The sequence below is a fragment of the Engraulis encrasicolus genome, chromosome 17 (assembly GCF_034702125.1).
Source record: "Engraulis encrasicolus isolate BLACKSEA-1 chromosome 17, IST_EnEncr_1.0, whole genome shotgun sequence".
Taxonomy (NCBI): Eukaryota; Metazoa; Chordata; class Actinopteri; order Clupeiformes; family Engraulidae; genus Engraulis; species Engraulis encrasicolus.
In genome coordinates, this window is record NC_085873.1 from 13,915,600 (window position 1) to 13,938,126 (window position 22,527).

At 45.7% G+C, this 22,527-nt stretch overlaps 2 protein-coding genes across 6 annotated transcripts in view; one reads left to right on the top strand and one right to left on the bottom strand.

Moving 5' to 3' along the window:
• dhrs7cb (dehydrogenase/reductase (SDR family) member 7Cb) overlaps window positions 1–9,695 on the bottom strand; it is a 23,028-nt gene extending 13,333 nt beyond the window's left edge. Inside the window, exons 1-3 of one of the 2 annotated variants that reach the window (XM_063221789.1) lie at window positions 9,527–9,695; window positions 6,062–6,224; window positions 2,892–3,004 (exon numbers count right to left, since the gene is read on the bottom strand). In XM_063221789.1, the coding sequence (XP_063077859.1) occupies window positions 2,892–3,004; window positions 6,062–6,224 (276 nt within the window). In that variant the 5' untranslated portion in view covers window positions 9,527–9,695. The remainder of the gene's footprint in view (window positions 1–2,891; window positions 3,005–6,061; window positions 6,225–9,526) is intronic. The other variant, XM_063221790.1, reaches the window with a different exon arrangement.
• A 625-nt stretch (window positions 9,696–10,320) lies between these two features.
• mprip (myosin phosphatase Rho interacting protein) overlaps window positions 10,321–22,527 on the top strand; it is a 90,801-nt gene continuing 78,594 nt past the window's right edge. For all 4 annotated transcript variants that reach the window (XM_063221792.1, XM_063221791.1, XM_063221793.1 and 1 more), the window contains exon 1: window positions 10,321–11,260. In XM_063221792.1, coding sequence (XP_063077862.1) covers window positions 11,138–11,260 — 123 coding nt within the window. In that variant the 5' untranslated portion in view covers window positions 10,321–11,137. The remainder of the gene's footprint in view (window positions 11,261–22,527) is intronic.

The window sequence follows — 22,527 nt, forward strand, 5'->3', positions numbered from 1 at the left end:
TAACATTAGCCAGCTGTAGCTGTCCACTATGTCAGCTGCTGCGTCCAGAAGAACCAGCTAAGGAGTGAAGATAGGGGAGAAAAACACACATACACACGCACGTACCCGCACACACACACACGTACGCACGCACACACACACACACACACACACACACACACACACGTGCATGAACACTTGCATGCAGGCACACCCACACACCACAGATAATGTTATATGCGTCACATGGATGCAAACCAGATGCCTTTATCGCATTGAGATGAATGCAAGAACAGAGCCTTACTGACTGTAGCGATGGTGCAAGACCAATTAGTGTACAAACACGTGTGAGTGAGTATGGTGAGCTTCATGGGTTTTTTTAGACAGAAATATCATGTCCACGCTCTGTGTTATCACATACAGTAGATGGACACAAGAAGAGAGTCTGCCTGGTCTGCTTATGCAAGACCAATCTACCTTATGTAAGGGTTAACGTTCGGCGAGAAGGTCGCTACCGTGGAATAGCAGCACGACAGAGAGAATCTTTAGACCCCGACGCGGAGCGGAGGGGTCTTGTTCTCTCTGAAGTGCTGCTATTCCACAAAGCGACCGACTCGCCGAAAGTTAACCCGCTTATTATATGGATATACTTACATGATTCACACATGCGGGGACATTTCTTTAGACCTATTTAATGTTAAGATTGTTGCTGCGCAAAACGGTGCCGTTGTGGAACACCGCTAGGCAACAGCTAGGTAGGCTAGCCAGGACAACAGGTGTTGTCTATCACAGCAGCTGATTAGAGTGACAAAAGACCGGACCCCCTGCGGAGTGATGAAACATTCGCTTTAGCCACTGACTTGTATACAAGCCAGTGGCTTTAGCAGTGAACGTCTTGTTGCCATTGACAGCGGTAGCCAGGACAACGGGTGCTGTCTATCACAGCAGCTGATTAGAGTCTTGTTGAAAAGTCGCTTTAGCAGTGAAAAGTCTTGTTGCCATTGACAGCGGTCTGTTATAGACCAACCCGTCCGTTATCGAAAAATAACAGACGTCCGAACGTTGGGGAGCCCCGTTGAAATGAATGGAGCATTCGACAGATGACGTCACAACCATATATAATCAGTTATCGGTCACAAGGTAAGTGGCATTATTAAATTATAATTTCCGATTGGTACTGAGTAATAAAGTAATATTCACTAGTATGACCAAAGTAGTGTACGTTTTACAGCTAAAAATGTCTTTCTTTAAAATCAAAATGGCGGACATGGAGAAGATCCGCCTTAGCATGCGGGCCTATGAAAAGTGCAATTTTCCCATTCATAATGAATACTTAAAATGTGATGGTGGTGGTAAGTAGGTAAGTAGGATCCCCTGTACTACAGCACATTTGCTCAGTATTATTTTGTCTGCTAACTTCACCCAGTAGTAGTCCCTTGACAGCAGCATTCCTTCAACGTGTTGCGAAGCGTTATCTCCTAAAGTGAGGTCACTGGTGGATCCTCATCCCCTCCCTGTGTATCTTAACAGCACGGCAGGACAGACATACGGAGAATTGTCATGGAGACAGGATATCCTGCCATTGTGGACCAGGGGGGAGGAGGAAGCCATAAGGGTGACATGGAGATGACAAGCAGAGAGAGAGAGAGAGAGAGAGAGAGAGAGAGAGAGAGAGAGAGCGTGCGTGTGCTGTGATTTCAGACACGAGCAATGACATGAATGCAGAGTTAAATGCAGGCGGATTGTCATCACTGCCTGAGATGGGATGAACCCTCAGATGGACTGGGCAGACAGGCAGACAGGCAGACAAGTGGGCAGGCAGGCAAGCACACAGGCAGATAGGCAGGCAAGCAGACAGGCGGGCAGGCAGACAGGCAGACAGGCAGGCAGACAGACAAGTGGGCAGGCAGGCAAGCACACAGGCAGATAGGCAGGCAAGCAGACAGGCAGGCAGGCAGGCAGGCAGGCAGACAGGGAGGGTAGACATATCCGCAGTCAGGCATGGAGACAGACAGGCAGGCATGGAGACAGGCAGGCAGGCAGGCAGACAGGCAGACAGGCAAGCAGGGAGATATAGCAAACAGAAAGACAGGCAAGCAGGCAGGTAGGCAGGCAGGCAGACAGGCAGGCAGGCAGACAGGCAGGCACAGACAGACTGGCAGGCCAACAGAGAGGGCAGACATATCCACAGCTGGCAGGCAGGCAGACAGACAGAGAGGGCAGACATCCGCAGCAGGTAGGCAGGCAGGCAGGCAGGCAGGCAGGCAGGCAGACAGACAGAGAGGGCAGACATCCGCAGCAGGTAGGCAGGCAGGCAGGCAGACAGATAGAGAGGGCAGACATCCGTGGCAGGCAGGGAGACAGAGAGGGCAGACATATCTGCAGCTGGCAGGCAGGGAGACAGACAGGGAGGGAGGGCGTACATTAGCCAGCTGTGGCTGTGTCCGTCGCATGCACAGGATATCCTGTCTGATAAAACAGACATGCCTTGTGCTTCAGGTGCAGACCTTTGAAGCTACATACTGTATATAAACAGCTCTATTGTCAGCTGTGGAAATACAGCAAAGAGTTTTTTTTAATATTCCTTTTGTTTCTAAAGAGTATGGCTCTACCAGAAAGGAAATCCTTGTTACAGCTTGTGTCTCTAGACAGTGGATTTTACCAATATCGCTCGATAGACATGGCATAGTGGGAGAAATCATAACGAGATCATCCTGGAATATTATACTCTTTTGGCATTGAATTAAACAAAAATCACACGCACAATCACACACACACACACACACACACACACACACACACACACACACACACACACACGCACAATCACACACACACACACACAGGCACACACTCACTCTCTCTCTCTCGCTCTCTTTTTTTCTTCACCAACCATAAGCTCAGCAGCTCACCTCCTTGGGGTCTGCTCCAGCACACAGTGAGTCCTGTAGGGACTCCAGCATGTCCCAGCTGGGCCCACACAGCACCAGCCTGGCGCCCCCCTTGTGGAGGGTACGGGCCACCTCTACAGGGACAAAGGGAATATAAATAGGAGATTATTATGATATCATCTATTCTACTAAATACTGCCTTAGTGTTCATGTTTTACTTGATGTACGCTGCTACAGTGTTGACACATGAGGGACATGTCTTGTGCAATGACAATACCATGTCTATACGTACATGCAGTCTTTTACATTACATTACATTACATGTCGACTTACAGATATTACAGGGTATTGGTTACAGTCCCTGAAGCAATGTGGGGATAGCCTAGGTGCCTTACTCAAGGGCACTTCGGCCCTGGAGGGAGGAAGGGACTGGCAAGGGCGGGGATCGAACCTGCAACCCTGTGATCTACACCAGCGGCTGCCCACATCATGACAACATTGTTCAAAGGGTTAGCAAGTACTACTACCTCAACGTTTATGTTTTATATGATGTGCACTGCTAGAGTTGAAACATGAGACACAGTCTTGCACAGTGAGTATACCATGCAGTCTGTCACAGCACAAGGGAAAACTTGAATTACTGCCATGGCCCAATGTCAAGTGTTAAGAAGGAGATGTGGCCTGGCGCCAAATGTGTGAGATCGTTTTCTCTATCTGTCACGGCTCACATGTATACTGTTGCAACTAATGATAATCCTTTTGAAAAAAAAAGAAAGAGAGACAATAACGACCGTACGGAGAGAGGAATGCTGCTCTGCCATGCCTTGGGCCCTCGGGGCAAACAGCCTATAGTAACGTTTGCATTGTTTTCATGTTTGCACTGGCGTCTGGAGGGAAATGGTTTTAAACTGGTGAGGGTGCAGCACAATTGAAGCTTAAGCACTTTGACAAGCAATCAGCGCTAGCTTTTGCATGGACGCAATAAACTGCATGACAGCCGCAATCAGTCAATTATAATTTACACAATGTGGTGATGATCGATATATGCATACAAAATATATAACAGTATTGATATATCAATAACGTGGGCGAATAATTGAGCAAAAATTGGGATCTGTCAGCATGGCATTTTACGATGTAATAGCGTGTTCCATATGCAAATAAAATGGGCAGCATTGATATATCAATATAGCATAAGTCTAAGGGGTCAAAAAATGAAATCTGTGAGAGAGACCATATTGATCTTACTGATATCAATAAGGTTGCACGACTGCTTATAATTGACATCTGACTGTCAGCATAATGCCATAATGCTGAGGTCCAAATTCAGTTACAGCACTGCTACATTAAAAGACAATATTGATATATCCATTATAAAGCCTAAGTAGGCTATAGCTGTGACACCCCTGCTTCTAAAATGCCGATTATTAGAATTTTTAGATAATTTCAATGCTGTTGTATTGCTCATGCTACCCTTAACTTGTCAGTACCCGGTGATGCCACATTTTTCGGCTCAGCCCTTTCAGAGATCTAAGCTATTGCAATGGGGCAGCTTTTGTTTACATTTAAAAAATTCTTCACATAGGCCTACTCCACATATTTTCCCAAAAGCTATCGCTGTTTGCTAGTTGTCTGCTGATGTTGCATAACCTTTTGGATGCTTTGGGAATAAATCAAGATGTTTTTTGAAATGTTAACAAACACCTGCCCCCATTACAATGACCAGGATCTCGGAAAAGGCTGAAGAAAAAAAATCTCAGGTACTGACAAGTCCATGGTAGTGTGATCTTTACACCTGCATGTTGAAATTGGCTGAAGTTATCCTTTAAGTGCCAAAATGCTTGCTTGCCCCCCCCCCCCCCCCCCCCCCCCCCACACACACACACACACACACACACACCACCACCACCACTACCACCACACACACACACACACACACACACACACACACACACACACACACACACACACACACACACACACACACACACACACTTTTAGTCCGGCTCTGTAGGGAGCTGTACCTCTACCTGAGGGTAGCCATTGGACCAAGTGATAGGCAGGATGGTGGCAGTTGAGCAAAATATTCTATACTCTCTGTATTGATATACGCATATCAATAAAGCAGCACTCAAAATATGACATCTGTCAGCATATTACCACAATGCCACAATACATAACCAAATGCAATATTGATGCACTTAAAAATATATATTAATATAATCAATCAATATAATCAAGTACAAATATGTAAATTAAATGTGTCACTTTTCCCTAGACCATATTGACATACATCATCTTGGAGGCACTGAAAATATGATATCTGTCAGTGTATTACCATAATGCCAAGATCCATATAATATCCAAATGCAATATTGATGTAATAAAATACAGTATTGATAATGTCAATAAAACACAATGTAGCTGGTCAACATATGACATGTCATTTGATTGCATTGTGTAATCAATGTGTAACTGAGGTGATCTGCGCTAGTTCGACACTCAGAGTTTGAACCTGCCACCAACCAGTCAATGCTCCAGTTCGGGCATGGAAGACACAGCACAACACCGCTGTGCTTAAGGTCCAGACCGAGACTGTATGAGGCTTCGAGAGGGAGGTTTACTAGCATTCTACACCGAACTCTGTAGTTGGCATCCATTACACATGTAGGCATCTCCCATGTCCCATTCTGTGGTGCAGCACTACAGAATAAAAACTGATCACCTCAAATTGATCAACTGTGGCAACAATTGGGCAGTCATGGGTGAGCGGTTAGGGAGTCAGACTTGCATCCCAGAGGTTGCTGGTTCGACTCCCGACCCGCCAGGTTGGTGGGGGGAGTAATCAACCAGTGCTCTCCCCCATCCTCCTCCATGACTGAGGTACCCTGAACATGGTACCGTCCCACCGCACTGCTCCCCATGGGGCGCCACTGAGGGCTGCCCCCTTGCACGGGTGAGGCATAAATGCAATTTCGTTGTGTGCAGTGTGCTGTGGAGTTCTGTGTCACAATGACAATGGGAGTTGGAGTTTCCCAGTTGGGCTTTCACTTTCACAACTGTCACACATTTATGTAAATGGGGCTACATGCACAACAAGTTGCCCTGGCCCAATGTTTTTTTCTTCCGACCCGTAGTACCGCTAAATGCTACATGCTGGGAAACACTGATATGTGTGAGAGAATAATTACCGGTTCCCATTACGGACACTGCATCCGTGATGACGACCACTTTGTTCTTCCCGGTGGATTTGGACATGAAGCGTTTCACCTCGTTATAGATGTAGACGATGCCTGCCACCACCACCACCACCACCACGATGGGCAGGGCCATGGACGACGGGATATCCATCATCTGAAACACACACACACACACACACACACACACACACACACACACACACACACACACACACACACACACACACACACACACACACACACACACACACACACACACACTTTTTTGGATATGTGCCCCTTTTGCGTCACAATAAACATCCGCCTTTCACCTTTTGAGGGCTGTGGCCTCTCTAAGGGTGTGCGTGTGTGCGGGAGGGCAGGCGGGAGCGGGCGGGCAGCAGTTTGTACGTTCGTACACCCATGCCGTACACACATGTACACATGTACACATGCACGCACACAGGAACACACACACACACACACACACACACACACACACACACACACACACACACACACACACACACACACACACACACACACACACACACACACACACACACACACACACATCATATATCATCACCACAGATAGAGACATTCTCTCTGAAAGGCAGCTTTTAACAAGAGGGGGAGGGAGAGAAGTTATATGTGCTCTAAACAAAAAACAAAAAACAAAGACAACACACACACACACACACACACACACACACACACACACACACACACACACACACACACACACACACACACACACACACACACACACACACACACACACACACACTCACACACACACACACACACACACACACACACTGTCCTTTGTGAGAAGTAGGCCCTCTGCTACGAAGGGCCCACAATGTGAAACCGAGCCTTGTGTATGGGGTTCAATGGGTTTATCACTATAGGGCTCACTGACCAAATAACAGTAGGAGAGGACGAACTTCTCTAAGTCTCACTTTCAAAATGATGGACGGCGGAAAAAGACAGAAGTGGTTCATGTTTCAGTCTTTCAGCTACTTTGGTCAGCTGTCATTGTTGAGCTTTTATGAATAACTGTGAATTTATTTTGAACTTTTACTGCATTTATTTGACCTTCTAAGCCTTTCGTATGGTCCTGACGATGACACAATGGCTTTGCATATCTTATAAGCAAATGTCACACTGAGATGCATAAGGGACATCTGATGTAGGTTTCAGCCAAAATGATGGTCTACTCATCAGTTAATTAAAAAGCTCTCATGTGGACTTGATTCAAATAATTAACAAAGAGTCATGATAGGAAAAATAGTTAGGGTGAAATAGTGCAATAGGATATATTATATCAAAGGCATTTCATTCTTCGCAAACAAACAGTCCGTACCAAAGCATTTCTGGGCAGCACCAATAGGTGAGGTTGCTACCACAGCCAGATTAAGATGGCCAGAGGTCCCTATCTACAGGTTGCGGAAGGCCCCCACAGAAGACAAATTTTCAAACAACGGTCCAAGATAGAAATGAAGGAAAACATGCATGTCTACCAACTGTGGAAAGGAGTATTTAACATGAGAGGAATCTGGTCCTGGTTGCCATGCATTTGTTGAGGCAAAGTTTAGTTTACCTAATACTTTTAATCTTGATTCTTTTATGGGCCGACAGAAATACACACGCCCCCTTACACATGCAGATACAGCAACAGAGAGTCAGGCTGATGGCAGCAAGAGTTACTACTGGCTGAAAACCCGGACATTTCAATAAAAATCAATCCTCTTGCTTGCAGAGGTGTCAAAAGTAAAAGTAAAAAAGAAACACAGCTTCCTTCCAACACAGTTAACTTATCTGAGTAACCTGTGGACCTGTGTGCTTGTTTATAGCTGACTATGCATTGGTTGGATCAGGTTTGTGGTGGGTCTGTGTTGGGTTTTTAGTGTTTTTCAGTGACAACACAGTCTATCTATCTCAATAGGTAATGAATTAAATGGTGTAACCGCTATGTAATATCATGCGGTAGTGTTCTACTTACACCATGAATTTACTTTTACTTTTGACACCTCTGTTTGCTTCTAAGCAATGACTCCTTTCGTTGAGTGTGCAGGGAAACTATTTCCTCCCCTGGACCAGAAGCCCCACAGTCCACCAGAATGCTGGAATAGACATTGAAAAGTTAACTACCATAGTACTACACAACTATGACATAATATAAGGGCTAGAGATGCACCGGATCCAAGATCCGGTTCCGGATCCGGCAGGATAATAGGGTTTTTCACAGGATCCGGATCCGGTTCCAGGATCCAGGATCCGGTAGCCGGGTTTTTCAGTCAAAATAGTTTGAGCCAATGTAATAAAAAGGGCCCACGTGTGTGAGTAGGCTATGTATGTCAACCCTTTTGTAGGATCCGGTATCCGGTTTCGGATCCGGCAGGATCTCAAGCAGTGGATCCGGTATCCGGCAGGATCCTAAAAATCAGGATCCGGTGCATCTCTAATAAGGGCCTTTAATAATCAAGTCAAGTAGGTTTTATTGTCAATTTCTTTACATGCACTGGTCATACAAAGAATTTGAAATTACATTTCTTGCTTTCCCATACAGACATAGACTAATTAAGGTAAGGACATAGACAGTATAGACATAGACAGTACTTATACATGGACTTAAGACAGTATGGACATAGACAGTGCTCATACAGCACTGTCAGTAATAATGCACCACGACTTGGTCATTGCCATTCTGGCAACAGCAAATTTTTAACGGGTTAAAAAGCGGGACAATCAGGAAAACCGGGACAACACTAAAAAGCGTCACCATGTACAGTCAGTGCGGCAGACAGGGGCTGAGCACACGGTCTAAATATGGCTGCAGCCCAAGGGCCCCCACCTGCAAGAGGGCCCCCGATTGGCCAAATTATTCAAATCAGTAATTGTGACAATGTGCGGGAAGTTCATCTGCTTTGTTGTGTGGAGTATTAAATCTCGTTAGATATTTTGTACCCTTAATTCTTAGCTTGAAATTCTGACACTGCATATGTAACTTTGTCGTGAAATTTGCCTTCTGTGGGGGCTCACAGCAACCTGTAGCCTAGGGGCCCCAGGCCATCTTAATCCGGCCCTGCTGGCAAGGGCTGAGCAGCACAGGGTCTAAATATATGCTGGCCTACACTGAGAAGCCATAGCTCAGATACCGTGCAGTGTGCCACCGGGATACTGTCACTGGATATAAAAAGAGGGGGAAAAACCAGGGCAGAACACATGCTCCTTTTAATCTACTTATTTATGTTGAAATGACAATAAAAACAATCATTGTATGTGTACTTTAAAAAAAAGCTACAACATGTGAGCCCTCTTTACAAACAAACAAAACAAGCTCATGTTTGTTTAGAACATACCAGGCTAGGCCAATCAGTGTGGCTGGCCGAGCAAGGGCTAAGGCATGATTAATGCCCCACATCACACCATATTAACAGGCTAACTGGATTACACTCTCTGGTCACTTACAGTGTATGGAAATGGTAATCCCTGGACTGGAAAAGGGTCGCTCCTGTCCCGCTGGCTCTCCCTGTCTCCGATTAGGTAACCGGCTTGACGCCTGCCACCCCGGCCATTCACAAGCCCCTCTGTGTGGGGTTAGCGGCTCTGCTCTACACCGGAGGAGCTCTCCTGGCTGGGTGCTGCTTTTAATAGACCCTAGCTGACTCAGTTATTTTCATCCACGTATGTTTATGAGTGAGTGAGTGACTGACTGTGAAGGACTTGAGAAGAACCCTTGGCCATGTTGGTGTAGAATTGTTGTAAGCTAAATAAGGATGCTTACATGACCTTTAACACTTATTTTCCAAATTCAACAGGCCAGTCGTAGGCAAAGAATGATGCCAAAAAAGTCACATGACCACAGGAGTGGAAAATAAAAGTAAAAAAAAAATCATAATAGAACAGTAAATAGAATGAAAAGTAAAACAAAAAAAGAGATCAAAACAACAGTGCAATGTCTGTGGTGCTCTGAAGATCATAGGCCTACCTTGGGATACAGTAGGCCTATGGCTATAGCCTATAACAACAATTAAAAGTCATTTCATTGTAAAAGTGAAAAAGTAATAATATAACATTGTTTTAATACACTGTGAATGCCATGGTGAAATGAAAAAAGGATGAACATGAAGTGCTTTGATTTTCAGCGCTGGCTTTGAAATAATTCCAAGTGATTCTCCCTTCCCCTCCCATCCCCTCCCATGACCCATGGCATTCCACTCAAGATGGCTTTCGGGAGCAGTCTCGCGAGATTCGGTGAAATTTCAGCCGCAAATCTGTGAGCTCGCGACCTCCCTCCATTGGGAAAGAGAGCTAGTTCTAGCCCGAAAAAAGGGGAGAAAATACGGGCAACCATGGATCGTAGCTAGTTAGCTGAGGGGGGAAAGCATGATAAATTTCCATTTGAGGGACTCCTTCTCTTGGACTACCCGGTGCGTGTTCTGTTTTGGCGACGGGGAAATAAAATGAAACGAGGACCGGGATTTGGGAGCAACACTTGCTTGCGAAACAGCCAGTAGAATTTTCTTTAGCGGGCTAAGTTGCTAGCTCGTGAAGAAGCGGTGGTAAACTTCGTAATGAGCAATTGCTACCATTGGAATTGTCGGAACCCCACCTCAATTGTTTTGTGTTTTTAGAAATGGGATTCTTTTATCTTCCCCGTGGACTCTGAAATTTCAGCCCTTGGTTTTACACGTCAAGAGATTCTGTATGTGCTTTGTTTACGCCTTGCTTGGTAACAGTATTGATTACAAACTAGCTATTTAATCGCTCCCACTGGCTTTGTGGATGCAGGCCATGGACTACGCATAAAACAGACAAGGTAGCTAGCTTACTGGCTAGCTATCGATAACTGGTAAATATAGCTTACACATACATACATTTTGGAGCGAGGTCTTGCAGCGATTTTGTTTTAAAGAAACAGCGGATCACTGTAAACCCGTGGTTTGGATCATGCATGGGATCGGAAAGCGCTTCCTTCTGATGGGATAAAAACAGCCTTACAATATATTAACGGAGTGTTTCAATCAAGGCTGTTTGAACAATCAAATATCGAGTCATTGGAAGAAAAGGAAATCTACAATGTCGGCCGCAAAAGAGAATCCCTGTCGGAAATTCCAAGCCAACATTTTTAATAAAAGCAAATGTCAAAACTGCTTTAAGCCTCGCGAGCTGCATCTGTTGACGGACCAAGATCTTAACCAGGTAAATAATTTGTCACTGCGGTGTATGTTACTAAAAGAAAAACATTCTCTTGGATTCCATCCGTGCATTCTACTGAATAGTAACATTGTAACACTTTCACATGTTCTTTATGATCCTCGAACTCAATCAATTCGGCTGACAATGTTGTCAAAGTTTTAGTTGAATCAACTCTTTTTTTTTAGTCAGTTTCATTAGTTCAATACAGCTCCATGTTGATATGTCATGTGTCGTGTTTCAGATAGTCACATAAACCGTCATTTAACTACGAGCGCATCCAAAGTTTTGACAGTTCCACTGTTAGACTCAAATGGCAGTCTCTTGTACCTTGTATATGGACCTCTGGGAGGACGGGTGTAGGCTGTAAGATAAAACAAGTTTCCCTTCTGTTACCCGTTGATGTTGAAGTTGTCATGAAATGATGAAACTTTTTTGTGTGTGTGATCACATTGTAATTATTTGTTTCAAGCGCATGCATTAACACAAGTCATTGGATAATTTGCATGTGGTTCTCCCTGATACATGTGCCCATAGTACACAGACAAGGATAAAATGCACTCGATAATTCGCAGTCAGTTAAGAACAACGATATAACACACACACACACACACACACACACACACACACACACACACACACACACACACACACACACACACACACACACACACACACACACACACTTATTGCTGTAATCTGAGTCTGACCAAACTCTCATTTGCATTTGGAAAGTGTCAGACAAGGCAAGGTCTCTAGTCTCCCTCAGCCTGCGATTTGTGAGAAAGTGATTGGAATATGTGCACTGACATGGGGACAGCCAACGATTCATTACTGGGCCCAAGGGGGACCTGAAGCCCAATCCTCGATATTTCTCTTCTCATATTGTGTTAAACTCACACTTCTGTTAATGCACTTTTCACATTTTCTCAGGGGTCAAATCCCCAAACCCCCAACAATAGGGTCTCTAATATCTGGACTAAAACCCTAAATCTTTTTGTTAATGAGCAACAACTATGGAGGGGGGCTTTCTTGTTGTCTGGGCCAGGTCCGTGGAGTCACAATCCGTCCCTGGGGACAGCCATACACGGGACAGGACTTCAAAACCAACAGTGTTCTGCGCTCAGCATACTTCCCCACCCCCTCCTCTTTATTTTTTGTCCTTCCCCGTTATCAGTTGACAGTCACGGTATCAGTTCTGTGGCTTACTTGGGCGCTAGAGTTGCGTGAGATTGACATTTCCACACCCATCCTCTAAACCAACATGATGTAGGCTTAGTTTTTTTCTTTTTCCCCCACAATGTTAAAGCCGTAATGTTTAAAAATTGTTTGAGTTGGGTCGTCTACTTGGAACAGGGAGAGAGGCTCTTCTGAATTCACGTTGCTGCCTTAAACCATACCAAATTTGGAGGAGTGGTCGTCTGTTTGAATGAGGGCAGATGAACACTTTCAGCCTGTTCGGTGACCTGACCACACGCAAAATATTACCAAGTGTTGCTTTAAAGCGATGGTTCGGAGTAGAATCGCCCTAATGCCATTTGAACCGTGACACCCATCCACCTTTACACCCGAAGTGTTTTCTGCCGCAGACTTACATCAACAGAGTTGCCGTGTTATTCGATGTTTATTCCGGTTAGCTTGACTCAAGCGCATATGGATACTGGGCACCGTCTCCAAACTTTCCCCACAAAAATAACATGTCATTACACCAAACTTCTGCAGTAGCACAAATATGGTCTGTACTCACGAAACGAAGCATTTGGAAGTTTGGAAATAGTCCAGGAGTTTAGTATTATCAACACAAGCTGAATAGCTTCTCTGCTGCTAAAGCTGTGCCAACGTTACTTCCGTCATATGAGACAAGCCCGTAAAAGTCTTCAACAAACTTCCAGACGAGAGTGTTAAAAAAGTTTTCATTGAATTGTGATTAAGGCTTATATTTTCAAGGCAATACTTAAAAGATATTTCAAATCTTACCTACTATCAATTAGACAAGGATTTTCGTTATCAATACTGATGCTGAATTCACTTTTCATTGTGCATATTATGAGCTTCGTTTAGGACTCTTACATGCTTGTCTTAGATGACGGAAGTAACGTTGGCGCAGCTTTAGCAGCAGAGAAGCTATTCGGCTTGTGTTGATAATAATAAACTCCTGGACTATTTCCAAACTTCCAAATGCTTCGTTTCGTGAGTACAGACCATATTTGTGCTACTGCAGAAGTTTGGTGTCATGACATGTTATTTTTGTGGGGAAAGTTTGGAGACGGTGCCCAGTATCCATATGCGCTTGAGTCAAGCTAACCGGAATAAACATCGAATAACACGGCAACTCTGTTGATGTAAGCCTGCGGCAGAAAACACTTCGGGTGTAAAGGTGGATGGGTGTCACGGTTCAAATGGCATTAGGGTGATTCTACTCCGAACCATCGCTTTAAACACCCAGGGCAGACGCTCTGGAGAGGGACACTTGCCTTGCTCAGAGGTTGCTATTTGGTCGGTAGTTGAGGGACATCCTGCAGTGTCGTCTCTGTCTCTCTGTGTGTGTGTCTCTCTCTCTCTCTCTCTCTCTCTCTCTCTCTCTCTCTCTCTCTCTATCTATCTCTCTATCTCTCTATCTCTCTCTCTCTCTCTCTCTCTCTCTCTCTCTCTCTCTCTCTCTCTCTCTCTCTCTCTCTCATATAGCGGCTGTGCTCCAAGTTTTACCTGAGCATCTTTGTGAATCTCACTGGAAATGACTTTGAGTAACTTTAAACACCAAGGGTAGATGTTCTAATGAGAGCTATCTTCTTGCCTTTCCAGGGCAGCGCTGCAGGAAATTACAAGCAAAGATTTTCATAGGAGAGAAAGATATCCCAAACTCTGCCCACCCAATGCAAAGGAGTGTGCTCAAATTCTGTCTACTAAAGGGGCGTTGTACATTTATTCTCAACCTCAAGACTCCAAAGGTCTCCTAACCCAAGGTCTCCTAAAGGGACGTTCACCTGGCGTGAAATGGATCCTGGAAATGAACGAGCCTGGGGTATCTTTCTCTTCTATGAAGATCTTTGATTACAAGCTTGTAAGTTAGTTTGTCCATAGTTGGATCATCATCACCATTATTTATTCATAAGAGCTTGTCTGAGCTTTAGTTGGCTGCCAGTGGGTGAATGAAGGGGCGACAGGCTGACTGTGATTTCTGCAGCAGTTGTGCCCTAATTTTCAGTACCTGAGCCGAGCGTCGTAGCAAAGCTGCACTAGCAGGCAGCCCTGTGGCACTTCTCTGTGTCTTGGTGGCCTCAATTATTCAGGTGTCTGGCATGGCAGCCGGGTCAAAGACAAAACCGGGTTTCCAAGTCTCAAAAAAGAAAACTATTCTCTTGCAATGTTTTTCAACTTGTTTGGGTAGATTGGCATGTGGAGTGTTTTTACGTTTATTATTCTCTGTTCAGAAAATAGTAAGCAACATGCATTTCTACCCCATTTTTTAAAGGTGACTCATACAATGTTATTCAATGTAATACAGCTGGCAATGCAAAAAAAGAAGAAAAAAAACATGGATGGCGTTAAAAATTGAAATTAGTTACATGACTTCTGCCTGTTTGGCTTCGGCTTAGATGGGATTGTTCGCGTGGATTGCTGCATGGGCCTACAGGGCCCAGGCCCAGGGGCCCAAGAGTCAAGGGGGGCCTGAAGGTCAAGCCTCTATATTTTCTTTTTCATATTGCGTTTAAATCACACTTTTATCAACCGTTTTTAAATTTTCTTGAAAGACATACCCCTAAACTCCCAACAACATAAGGTCTCTACTCTCTAAACATCTGGCCTGAAACACCAAATCATTTTTTGTAAACTAGCAATACCCATAGAGGGGGGGCCTTTATTGTTTTATGGCCCAGGGGCCCATGGAGTCATAATCTGTTCTTGGGAGCATTGACCTTACCTGAGCCTCTTTCAGTTGAGAAGGAAGATGGTGTATATCCAAGGTTAAGGTGCAGGAGGACAAAGGCTAATTCAAGTTTTAGAGTTGGGAGTCTGCACACTTGAAGTCCTTTTTTTGAAGTCCTCTGGTAGAGCTACTTTTTGACCATTGGGGAATGGTTGAAACAAAGTTCTGCCATGGAATGAAACACAAAAAAAGGAATTCAAGTGTGCGGACTCCTCTCTAAAACATAACTTCAGCTACGCTCACGCGCCGCCCTTGCTCTGGGCTGTCTATCGCAGTGATGAACTGTGGGGTTTTGTAGATTGGAAATCCGATTGACCCATCTTGAAAGATGTCTTCTCCATTTAGAGACTTTTGTCAAAATGGACTTTTCCCCAACTTGCAGATAAAAGCCTTGCTCGTGCATGGCAGGCTGTGATTTTCATTGTCTTTAGTTAATTTATGAGTCGTGATGCTTTTGTTAATTTATTGCAACTTTCCTCTTGGAAGTACTTCAAAAGGAGTTTGTTTTGTCTTTAAAGTAGCAAACACGAATAATAAGCAGCACTCTTTTGTGCCTGCATATTTCACTTAAATGGCTGTGGAGTTTTTAAAAGGCCTTCATCTAACCCTACAGTATACGCCACATTGAAACGCACTGCAATAGTTGTACCTGAATCCCCTGAAGACTCCTAATGTGTTCCTGTTGTGTTGAGTTTTGACCATAAGCACTTCTGGAGGATATAGTCCAGACACCACTTCACCTCACCCCACTTCAAAAAGCAGCCTCCTGAGTCATGCTCTAATAGGCTACCTCAGGATTTCTCTTTAATGGAGCCCTCTTTGGGGGGCGTTGAGAAGGAGACAGCTGAGAGGGGGAGCACTCAGTTGCAAATGGGGGGCCGGGGGGGTGTAGTTTATTTTCATCTTTCATACTAAGGGATGAGGTCAAGGGGGCGTTGGTTGGCTCTTGATGAGGTCAAAGGGCCGTTTGTTCAAAAAAAAAAAAGTTGAGAGCTACTGGTCTGTTGTCTACCTCAGGGTTTCCAGCAGAAGTGGCCTTACAAGTCTATGTGGTGAGGGGTAAGCCAGTATCAGAGACTGCATTGCCTAAAATAATTAGGAGGCTGTGTGAGGTGTATGCCCATGGCTGGATTGGCCTTATGGCATACAGGACATTTGCCCGGTGGAATGTTTGTGATTTTTGACCTGACCCCCTCCTCCATGGAATCGGTCCTCATGCTCCTGCAGAGGCCTCTCCAAGACAGTGAGATATAAATGAAGCATTTGGCTGTTGCAGTCAACATTGCTCATACTGGATTACTGTCTTCGAAGTCGTCATATGCTTCATTGTCTCTCTGGATGCCTGTTGGACTAGTGCCTGCTGAAAATGCCTGGCCCAGTTTTTTATTTTTTTTATTTTTAATCCCAGTGCAGCCCTGTGTATGCCAAAAATGCCCGGGCTGTTTTTCAGTCCCAGACCGGGCCTGGGCGTTGGCCACACACAGCCCAAACAGATGAGCATGATGAGGGATCCTGGAGCCCAACAGATGAGCATGAGGGTGGGAGGGATTGGTACAAACAGATGAGAGTGTGGGATTGGTACCAAAGACGCTTCACACTCTCGCATCTGCCACTCTGGCTGTCATGGTGTTGTTGTCTGATTATCTGTTCCTAATCCAACAACACTGCTGTAGGCCTGCTCTTGCTGTCAGGGAGCACTTGGTGTGTGTGTGTCTGTGTGTCTGTGTGTGTGCACACGCTGTAGTTCTTCCTACTCCTGCTATCAGGGAAGCACATCGTGCGTGCGTGTCCGTGCGTGTGTGTTACTTGCATGTGTGTGTGTTACTTGCTTGCTTCCCTGGCGAAGTGGCTTCTGCCGTTCCTTAATTAGTCCCAGGCAGCAATGGGCCCAGACCTGACCAGGCCAGACCAGATGGCTTTCTTGAAACACTACAGGGCTTAAAGTCTGTGCAGCAACGTCAGCATCTTCTTGGACAAGTGCAAGGTGTGTGTGTGCTAGCGCGGACATGTGTGCTTACGTACGTGGGTGTGTGTGCGTGCGCGCGTTTGTGTGTGTGTGTGTGATTAGCATCAGTTAACCCTTTCCCACTCTGCTGCTCCTTGAGTCATGGTAGGGGATTGCATCACCGCCTGGGTCTGGGATTATCCCCCTGGGACCAAGTAAAAGTTCACTTCAAGGCTCGGAAACACTGACAGCACTGAAAGCACTAGCACAAAAACGACGCAATGGCTGGCTGCATTAGTTGGTTTGCATCAGCGTAGCAAGTGTTGTGTTTTTTCCAGCCCTCATGGGGCCTTTTAGAAGAGGAGTGGCGGAAAGTGATCAGTAGCAAAAGTGATGTTCATACACTTAATGCTGTCGTTCCCAAACTGGGGGCCATGACCCCTAGGGGGGGTTGCATAAGAATTGCAGTTGCAGGGGGGTGTTGTAGAGAGAAGCAACTATTTGCATAATTTACTATTTGCTTAAAACATGTGCTTTCATGTCATATGAGCAACATATGGTATAGCATTAACCGTACCTTAAATCGGTTAGTAATAACATCATAAAAAAGTTTCAGGTTCTAAAGCTCTCCAGCTCCCAGAAGAAGTTTGGGAACTGCTGCACTAACGCATCAACACAGCAAACATGTAGATCATGTAGCGGCCGGGCTATTAGAGGTGCAGCACTCGGTAGCATTGCAGTGGAAATGGAACCGATTTGGACCCCATTTGTTTTGAAACTTTTAATTTATCCACGTCGGCTAAAATCCAAGTCTGGTCCTAATGCCAGTTTATATAAGGTGATCCCAGAATAGCAGTTACCTAAGCGGACACACAACATGTGGATCAGGGAGCTGCTGGTCAAATAAGGTCTCAAAGACAGGACGTACTTTTGAAAAAATACTCCTTGCATCATGTCTCTCCCAGATTTCCCCTTTTTTAATTAGTAGGCCTAGTTATAAGAAGTTCTTCCACTGGTAGTTATACAAAGATTTTCCTCTTTATTACTGGACTTAGTTTTGCTTTCCTTCAACAACCTCAATGAATGAGAATGGTAGTTGCATTCACCTCAATATTATTAGATTGAGTCATGGGAAGATTTTCAAAATCAATGTAGGGTCCTATTGTTTGTAATAATCCTGTAATGAATGAATACAATGCTGAATGTTGAGTGAAGTGAAGGCTAACAATACTGACAACAACTGACATTGGCCTATGGAAACCGCACAAATAATGGTTAATGGTTTGGTTGTGGAAAGAGTAGAAGTCTGCACACTGTAGCTCCACTTTGAACATTTATTCAGGTCATACAGCGTTTCGATCCAACAGGGATGTGATTTTGGGTAGGAGGTGACATTTTAAATAGTCATTGGCCCGGTGCGCACAGGTCAGGTGGATAGAGTGCATCACTACCAGTACCCAGAGACACAGACTCCACCTAATGGTTTGGTATCCACATTTGCTGTCTTTTTTTGCTGTTTGTTTTGTGAAGTGTGTCAATAGCCAGCCGTAAAGATAGACTGCTGTGATCGTTTGGCAGAGTTCAAACAGAAAGCCGATATCATCTCCTAATCAGTGTAGCGATTGAGGAGTAAGTTTCCTTTTGATCGACTTGTTTTCTTCTTTTCATTTTATTGTGTGACTGCTTGGTTTTCGGACTTAAACACACACACAAGCTTCCTCCTGATGGAGGGCTATAACTGCTGTGTACTGCAGAGTGCATCCAGAGGTGAGGGTGGGATGCTGGGATAAAGAGGTGGATCTATTTAGAAGCGGTCGATGCACACACCCATATTCACACATTCAGCAAGATACATGCCTACAATGCATACACAAACACACAGCCTACACATACCACATCGCTGCCCTAGGCCCGTCCCTCCCCACTCTCCTAGCCACCCGTGAGCCTACGCACACACACATGCATACACACTCCCCATCCCATCCTCACTCCAGCCCCGACCCCGACCCCACCCTCTCAGCCACCCCGTGTGAGCCTTGGCCTGGGAGGAAATTGGAAGTTAAATCCGATGCCGACTGGAGGGTCGTGGGGTCACAGGGAGCCCGGCCCGAGAGGAAGCCGGGCCTCAATGTGTGGAGGAAGAGCTGGGTGGGGCGCGAAGCAGCAGCCCCTCTCCTCTCCTTTCCTCTGGCTCTCCTCTCTCTCTCTCTCTCTCTCTCTCACTCCCTCTGGCTCTTCTCTCCTCTCCTCTGGCTCTTCTCTCCTCTATCCCCCTCTCCTCTCCTCTCCTCTCTCCCTCTCCTTAAACTTCTCCTCTTCTCTCCTCGCCTCTCCTACTCTCTCTCCTCTCGTCTAATCTCCTACCCTATCCTCCTCTCCTGTCCTATTTTCTCCTCCTCACCTCTCCTCTCCTACTCTCTCTCCTCCCGTCTCTTCTCTCCTCTTCCTCCTCCTCTCCTCTCCTCTCCTCTCCTCTCCACTCCCTCTCCCACTCCACTCGCCTCTCCTCTCCCACTCCACTCGCCTCTCCTCGCCTCTCCTGTCCTCTCTTCTCCTCCTCACCTCTCCTCTCCTACTCTCTCTCCTCACGTCTCTTCTCTCCTCTTCCTCTTCCTCTCCACTCCCTCTCCCACTCCACTCGCCTCTCCTCGCCTCTCCTGTCCTCTCTTCTCCTCCTCACCTCTCCTCTCCTACTCTCTCTCCTCACCTCTCTTCACTCCTCTTCATCCTCCTCTCCTCTCCTTTCCTCTCCACTCCCATGTACTCCACTCCTCCACGGCATGTAATGGGGCCAGCTGTGTTTTTGTTTTGTTATTCTTTTTTTCCCTTTGTGTGTGTCTCTTTATTTCATCCATCCCTCCCTCCCTCCCTCCATCCCCCCATCTCTCCCTCCCCCTTCCTCTGCCTTTTCCCTCTGCTGTCCTCATCCCTCCCCCCTTCCTCCTCTTTTCCATCCTCCTCCCATCCTGCTCATCCGCCTCCCTTGTCTTTTATTTTTAGAGAGAGGCCTGGAGAAAATTAGTTTGTTGAGCCCAAAAAAAAAAAGAAAGGAAAAAAATCTGTTTTGTGTTTGACAGCGTAAAGCTTGTCAGGTGCACACGGTACACAATCACAAACTCCTGCTGGGATGGTGCTGAACCGGACCGGTATTCACCCAGGCTGGGACTGGTAATCTGGCATACAGGGCATCTCCCGGTGGGCTGTCAGTCCTCAGGGGCCAAATGCTGTTGGATTTTTTGTATGTATTTTTGGAGACTGGCCCACAATTCAGGCGGGGGCTGCTTAAAAATGCCTGGACCCTCTTTTGGTCCCAGTCCAGCCCCGTATCATCTGTGCTATCAAGGCCTAGGGGATTTTTTCCCCTGCCTGTGCGAGGGTTTTTTTTCCCATTGCAGTTGGGCGCTATTCTAATTCTTTAGCCCCTTTTTTGGTATCAAGAATCAAAAGTCAGCCTCTCCGAAAGTTAGACTTGTTCTCTCTCCCCCTCTCTTCTCTCACCAAGTGGTTTATGACTAACGCAGAGTGAAACTTTGCAAGCTGAACTGACCCGCTGAACCGCTGCTGACTCGGAGGACACTGCTTGTTATGGTTAATATTTTGCAGGCCGACTTTGCTCCTCTTTCCCATAAAGTTGTCATAAGATAGCATTCCCATACTCCCACTCGTGATTGGGAAGAAGGTTTTTGGTATGCTTTGCTTTGTTTTTAAATGCCGTTGAGAGATATAGACACAAAGAGGGAGAAAGAGCACAGACACCTTGACGGAGGAAAACAGACAGACAAGTGAAAGAGAGAGAGCCAGCCAGCCAGCCAGCCAGCCAGAGGCAGACACACACACACACACACACACACACACACACACACACACACACACACACACACACACACACACACACACACACACACACACACACACACACACATGTAGGGAGAGAGATAAATCAACTCTTGATGGACTGACTACAGCAGGAGTGAAATTAAGAGCAGTTACTGGCTGTCAGTCAGGTTGCGCTGCTGTGCTGCCACGGTGCTAAATTATCGCTCTGGGTGGCAGCTAAGGCTAACCTATGACGCGTTCCTCCTCCTGCTCATTGTGTTGCCACGGGGTTAAATTATCGCTCTAGATGCCGGCTAACGCTACGTTAAGATGCCACGTCCTCCCTCTTCCTCCTCGGGCAAAATGCTAGCTCTCTCGTTCGTCTTCTGCTACTTCTATCAGTCAGTTGATGTTTGCTGCACAGGGACGGATTATGACTCCATATGGGCCCCTGAGCAAGAAAACAAGAAAGGCCCCCCTCAATACAAACCGTGTTGCCCAGAGCATGATTGGAGTTACGTTTTTGACGTTGTCACGCAGCATTACTTTACGGAAGCTAGTTAACTAATGTAAGGTAGATATCGACAGATAACGACAGATATCTAATCTATCAAAATAGGCTATAGTTTGAGCGACATCATATTTTGATACTACAATGTTGATTTCTGTCTTCAGCTTTAATATCATAGTAATAAAATTTGGTTTTCGAGTTTTGCCGTGCCGTACTTGACTAATCGAAACGTAATAAACGGCGGCTGAGTTGTGCCATGTGAAGCTGTACTGGTAGAAGCCGGCAATGGAAAAGGGCCCATAGAGGCTTGGGTCAGATCCCCCTTGACTCTTGGGCCCCTAGGCGCGGGCCCAGTAGGCCCGTGCAGTTATCCAGCCTTGACTGCTGCAGGCTTTCAGAAGCTGTAGATTTAGGTCACCGTCAGCTTTTATGACGTGTTAATGGCTTTGAGCTTGGGTAAAGAAACCATGTCTTCTATTTTCTTTTTCTTTTTTTTTCTTCAAAAGCCCTGCAGTATTGGCCCAGTCTAGTCATGTTTCCTGCAATGATTTTGAAAAACTTGTTTCGGGTGACTGAGGCTGTGTGCCGTTTTCACAGTTTCGAGTAAAGAAGCAATGTGCTATCACCATACCCTGATTCCTGGGGTAGCCATGGCCTTATCATTAGGGTGGGGAACTTATGGCCCACAGACCAGTGAGACCGTCTTATCTGGCCCCCAATATGATTTTAATGTTATAACAGGGAAGAGGATGCGCAGGATTTCAAATAGTTTTGATTTTCTTACAATACATACCAATACAAACCATACAATTGCAGATGGCAAACTGGTCGTGAGGAGAAATCCCTTGTCTTTATCCCATGTGCACTACACTACAATGCGAGACTCACTATTGACCTCGGATTCAAAAAACCTTGCATTTAATTTCCCAAGCCGAGCACATACACTGTGCGATTTTTGGCCCGATTTTGCCCCACTTTGTCAGTCGCACAACTTTTTGGAAATCGGGCCAAAAATCGCACAGTGTATGTTCAGCTTAAGTAATTGGGGATGGCAAGGCCAGGGCCATACGTTG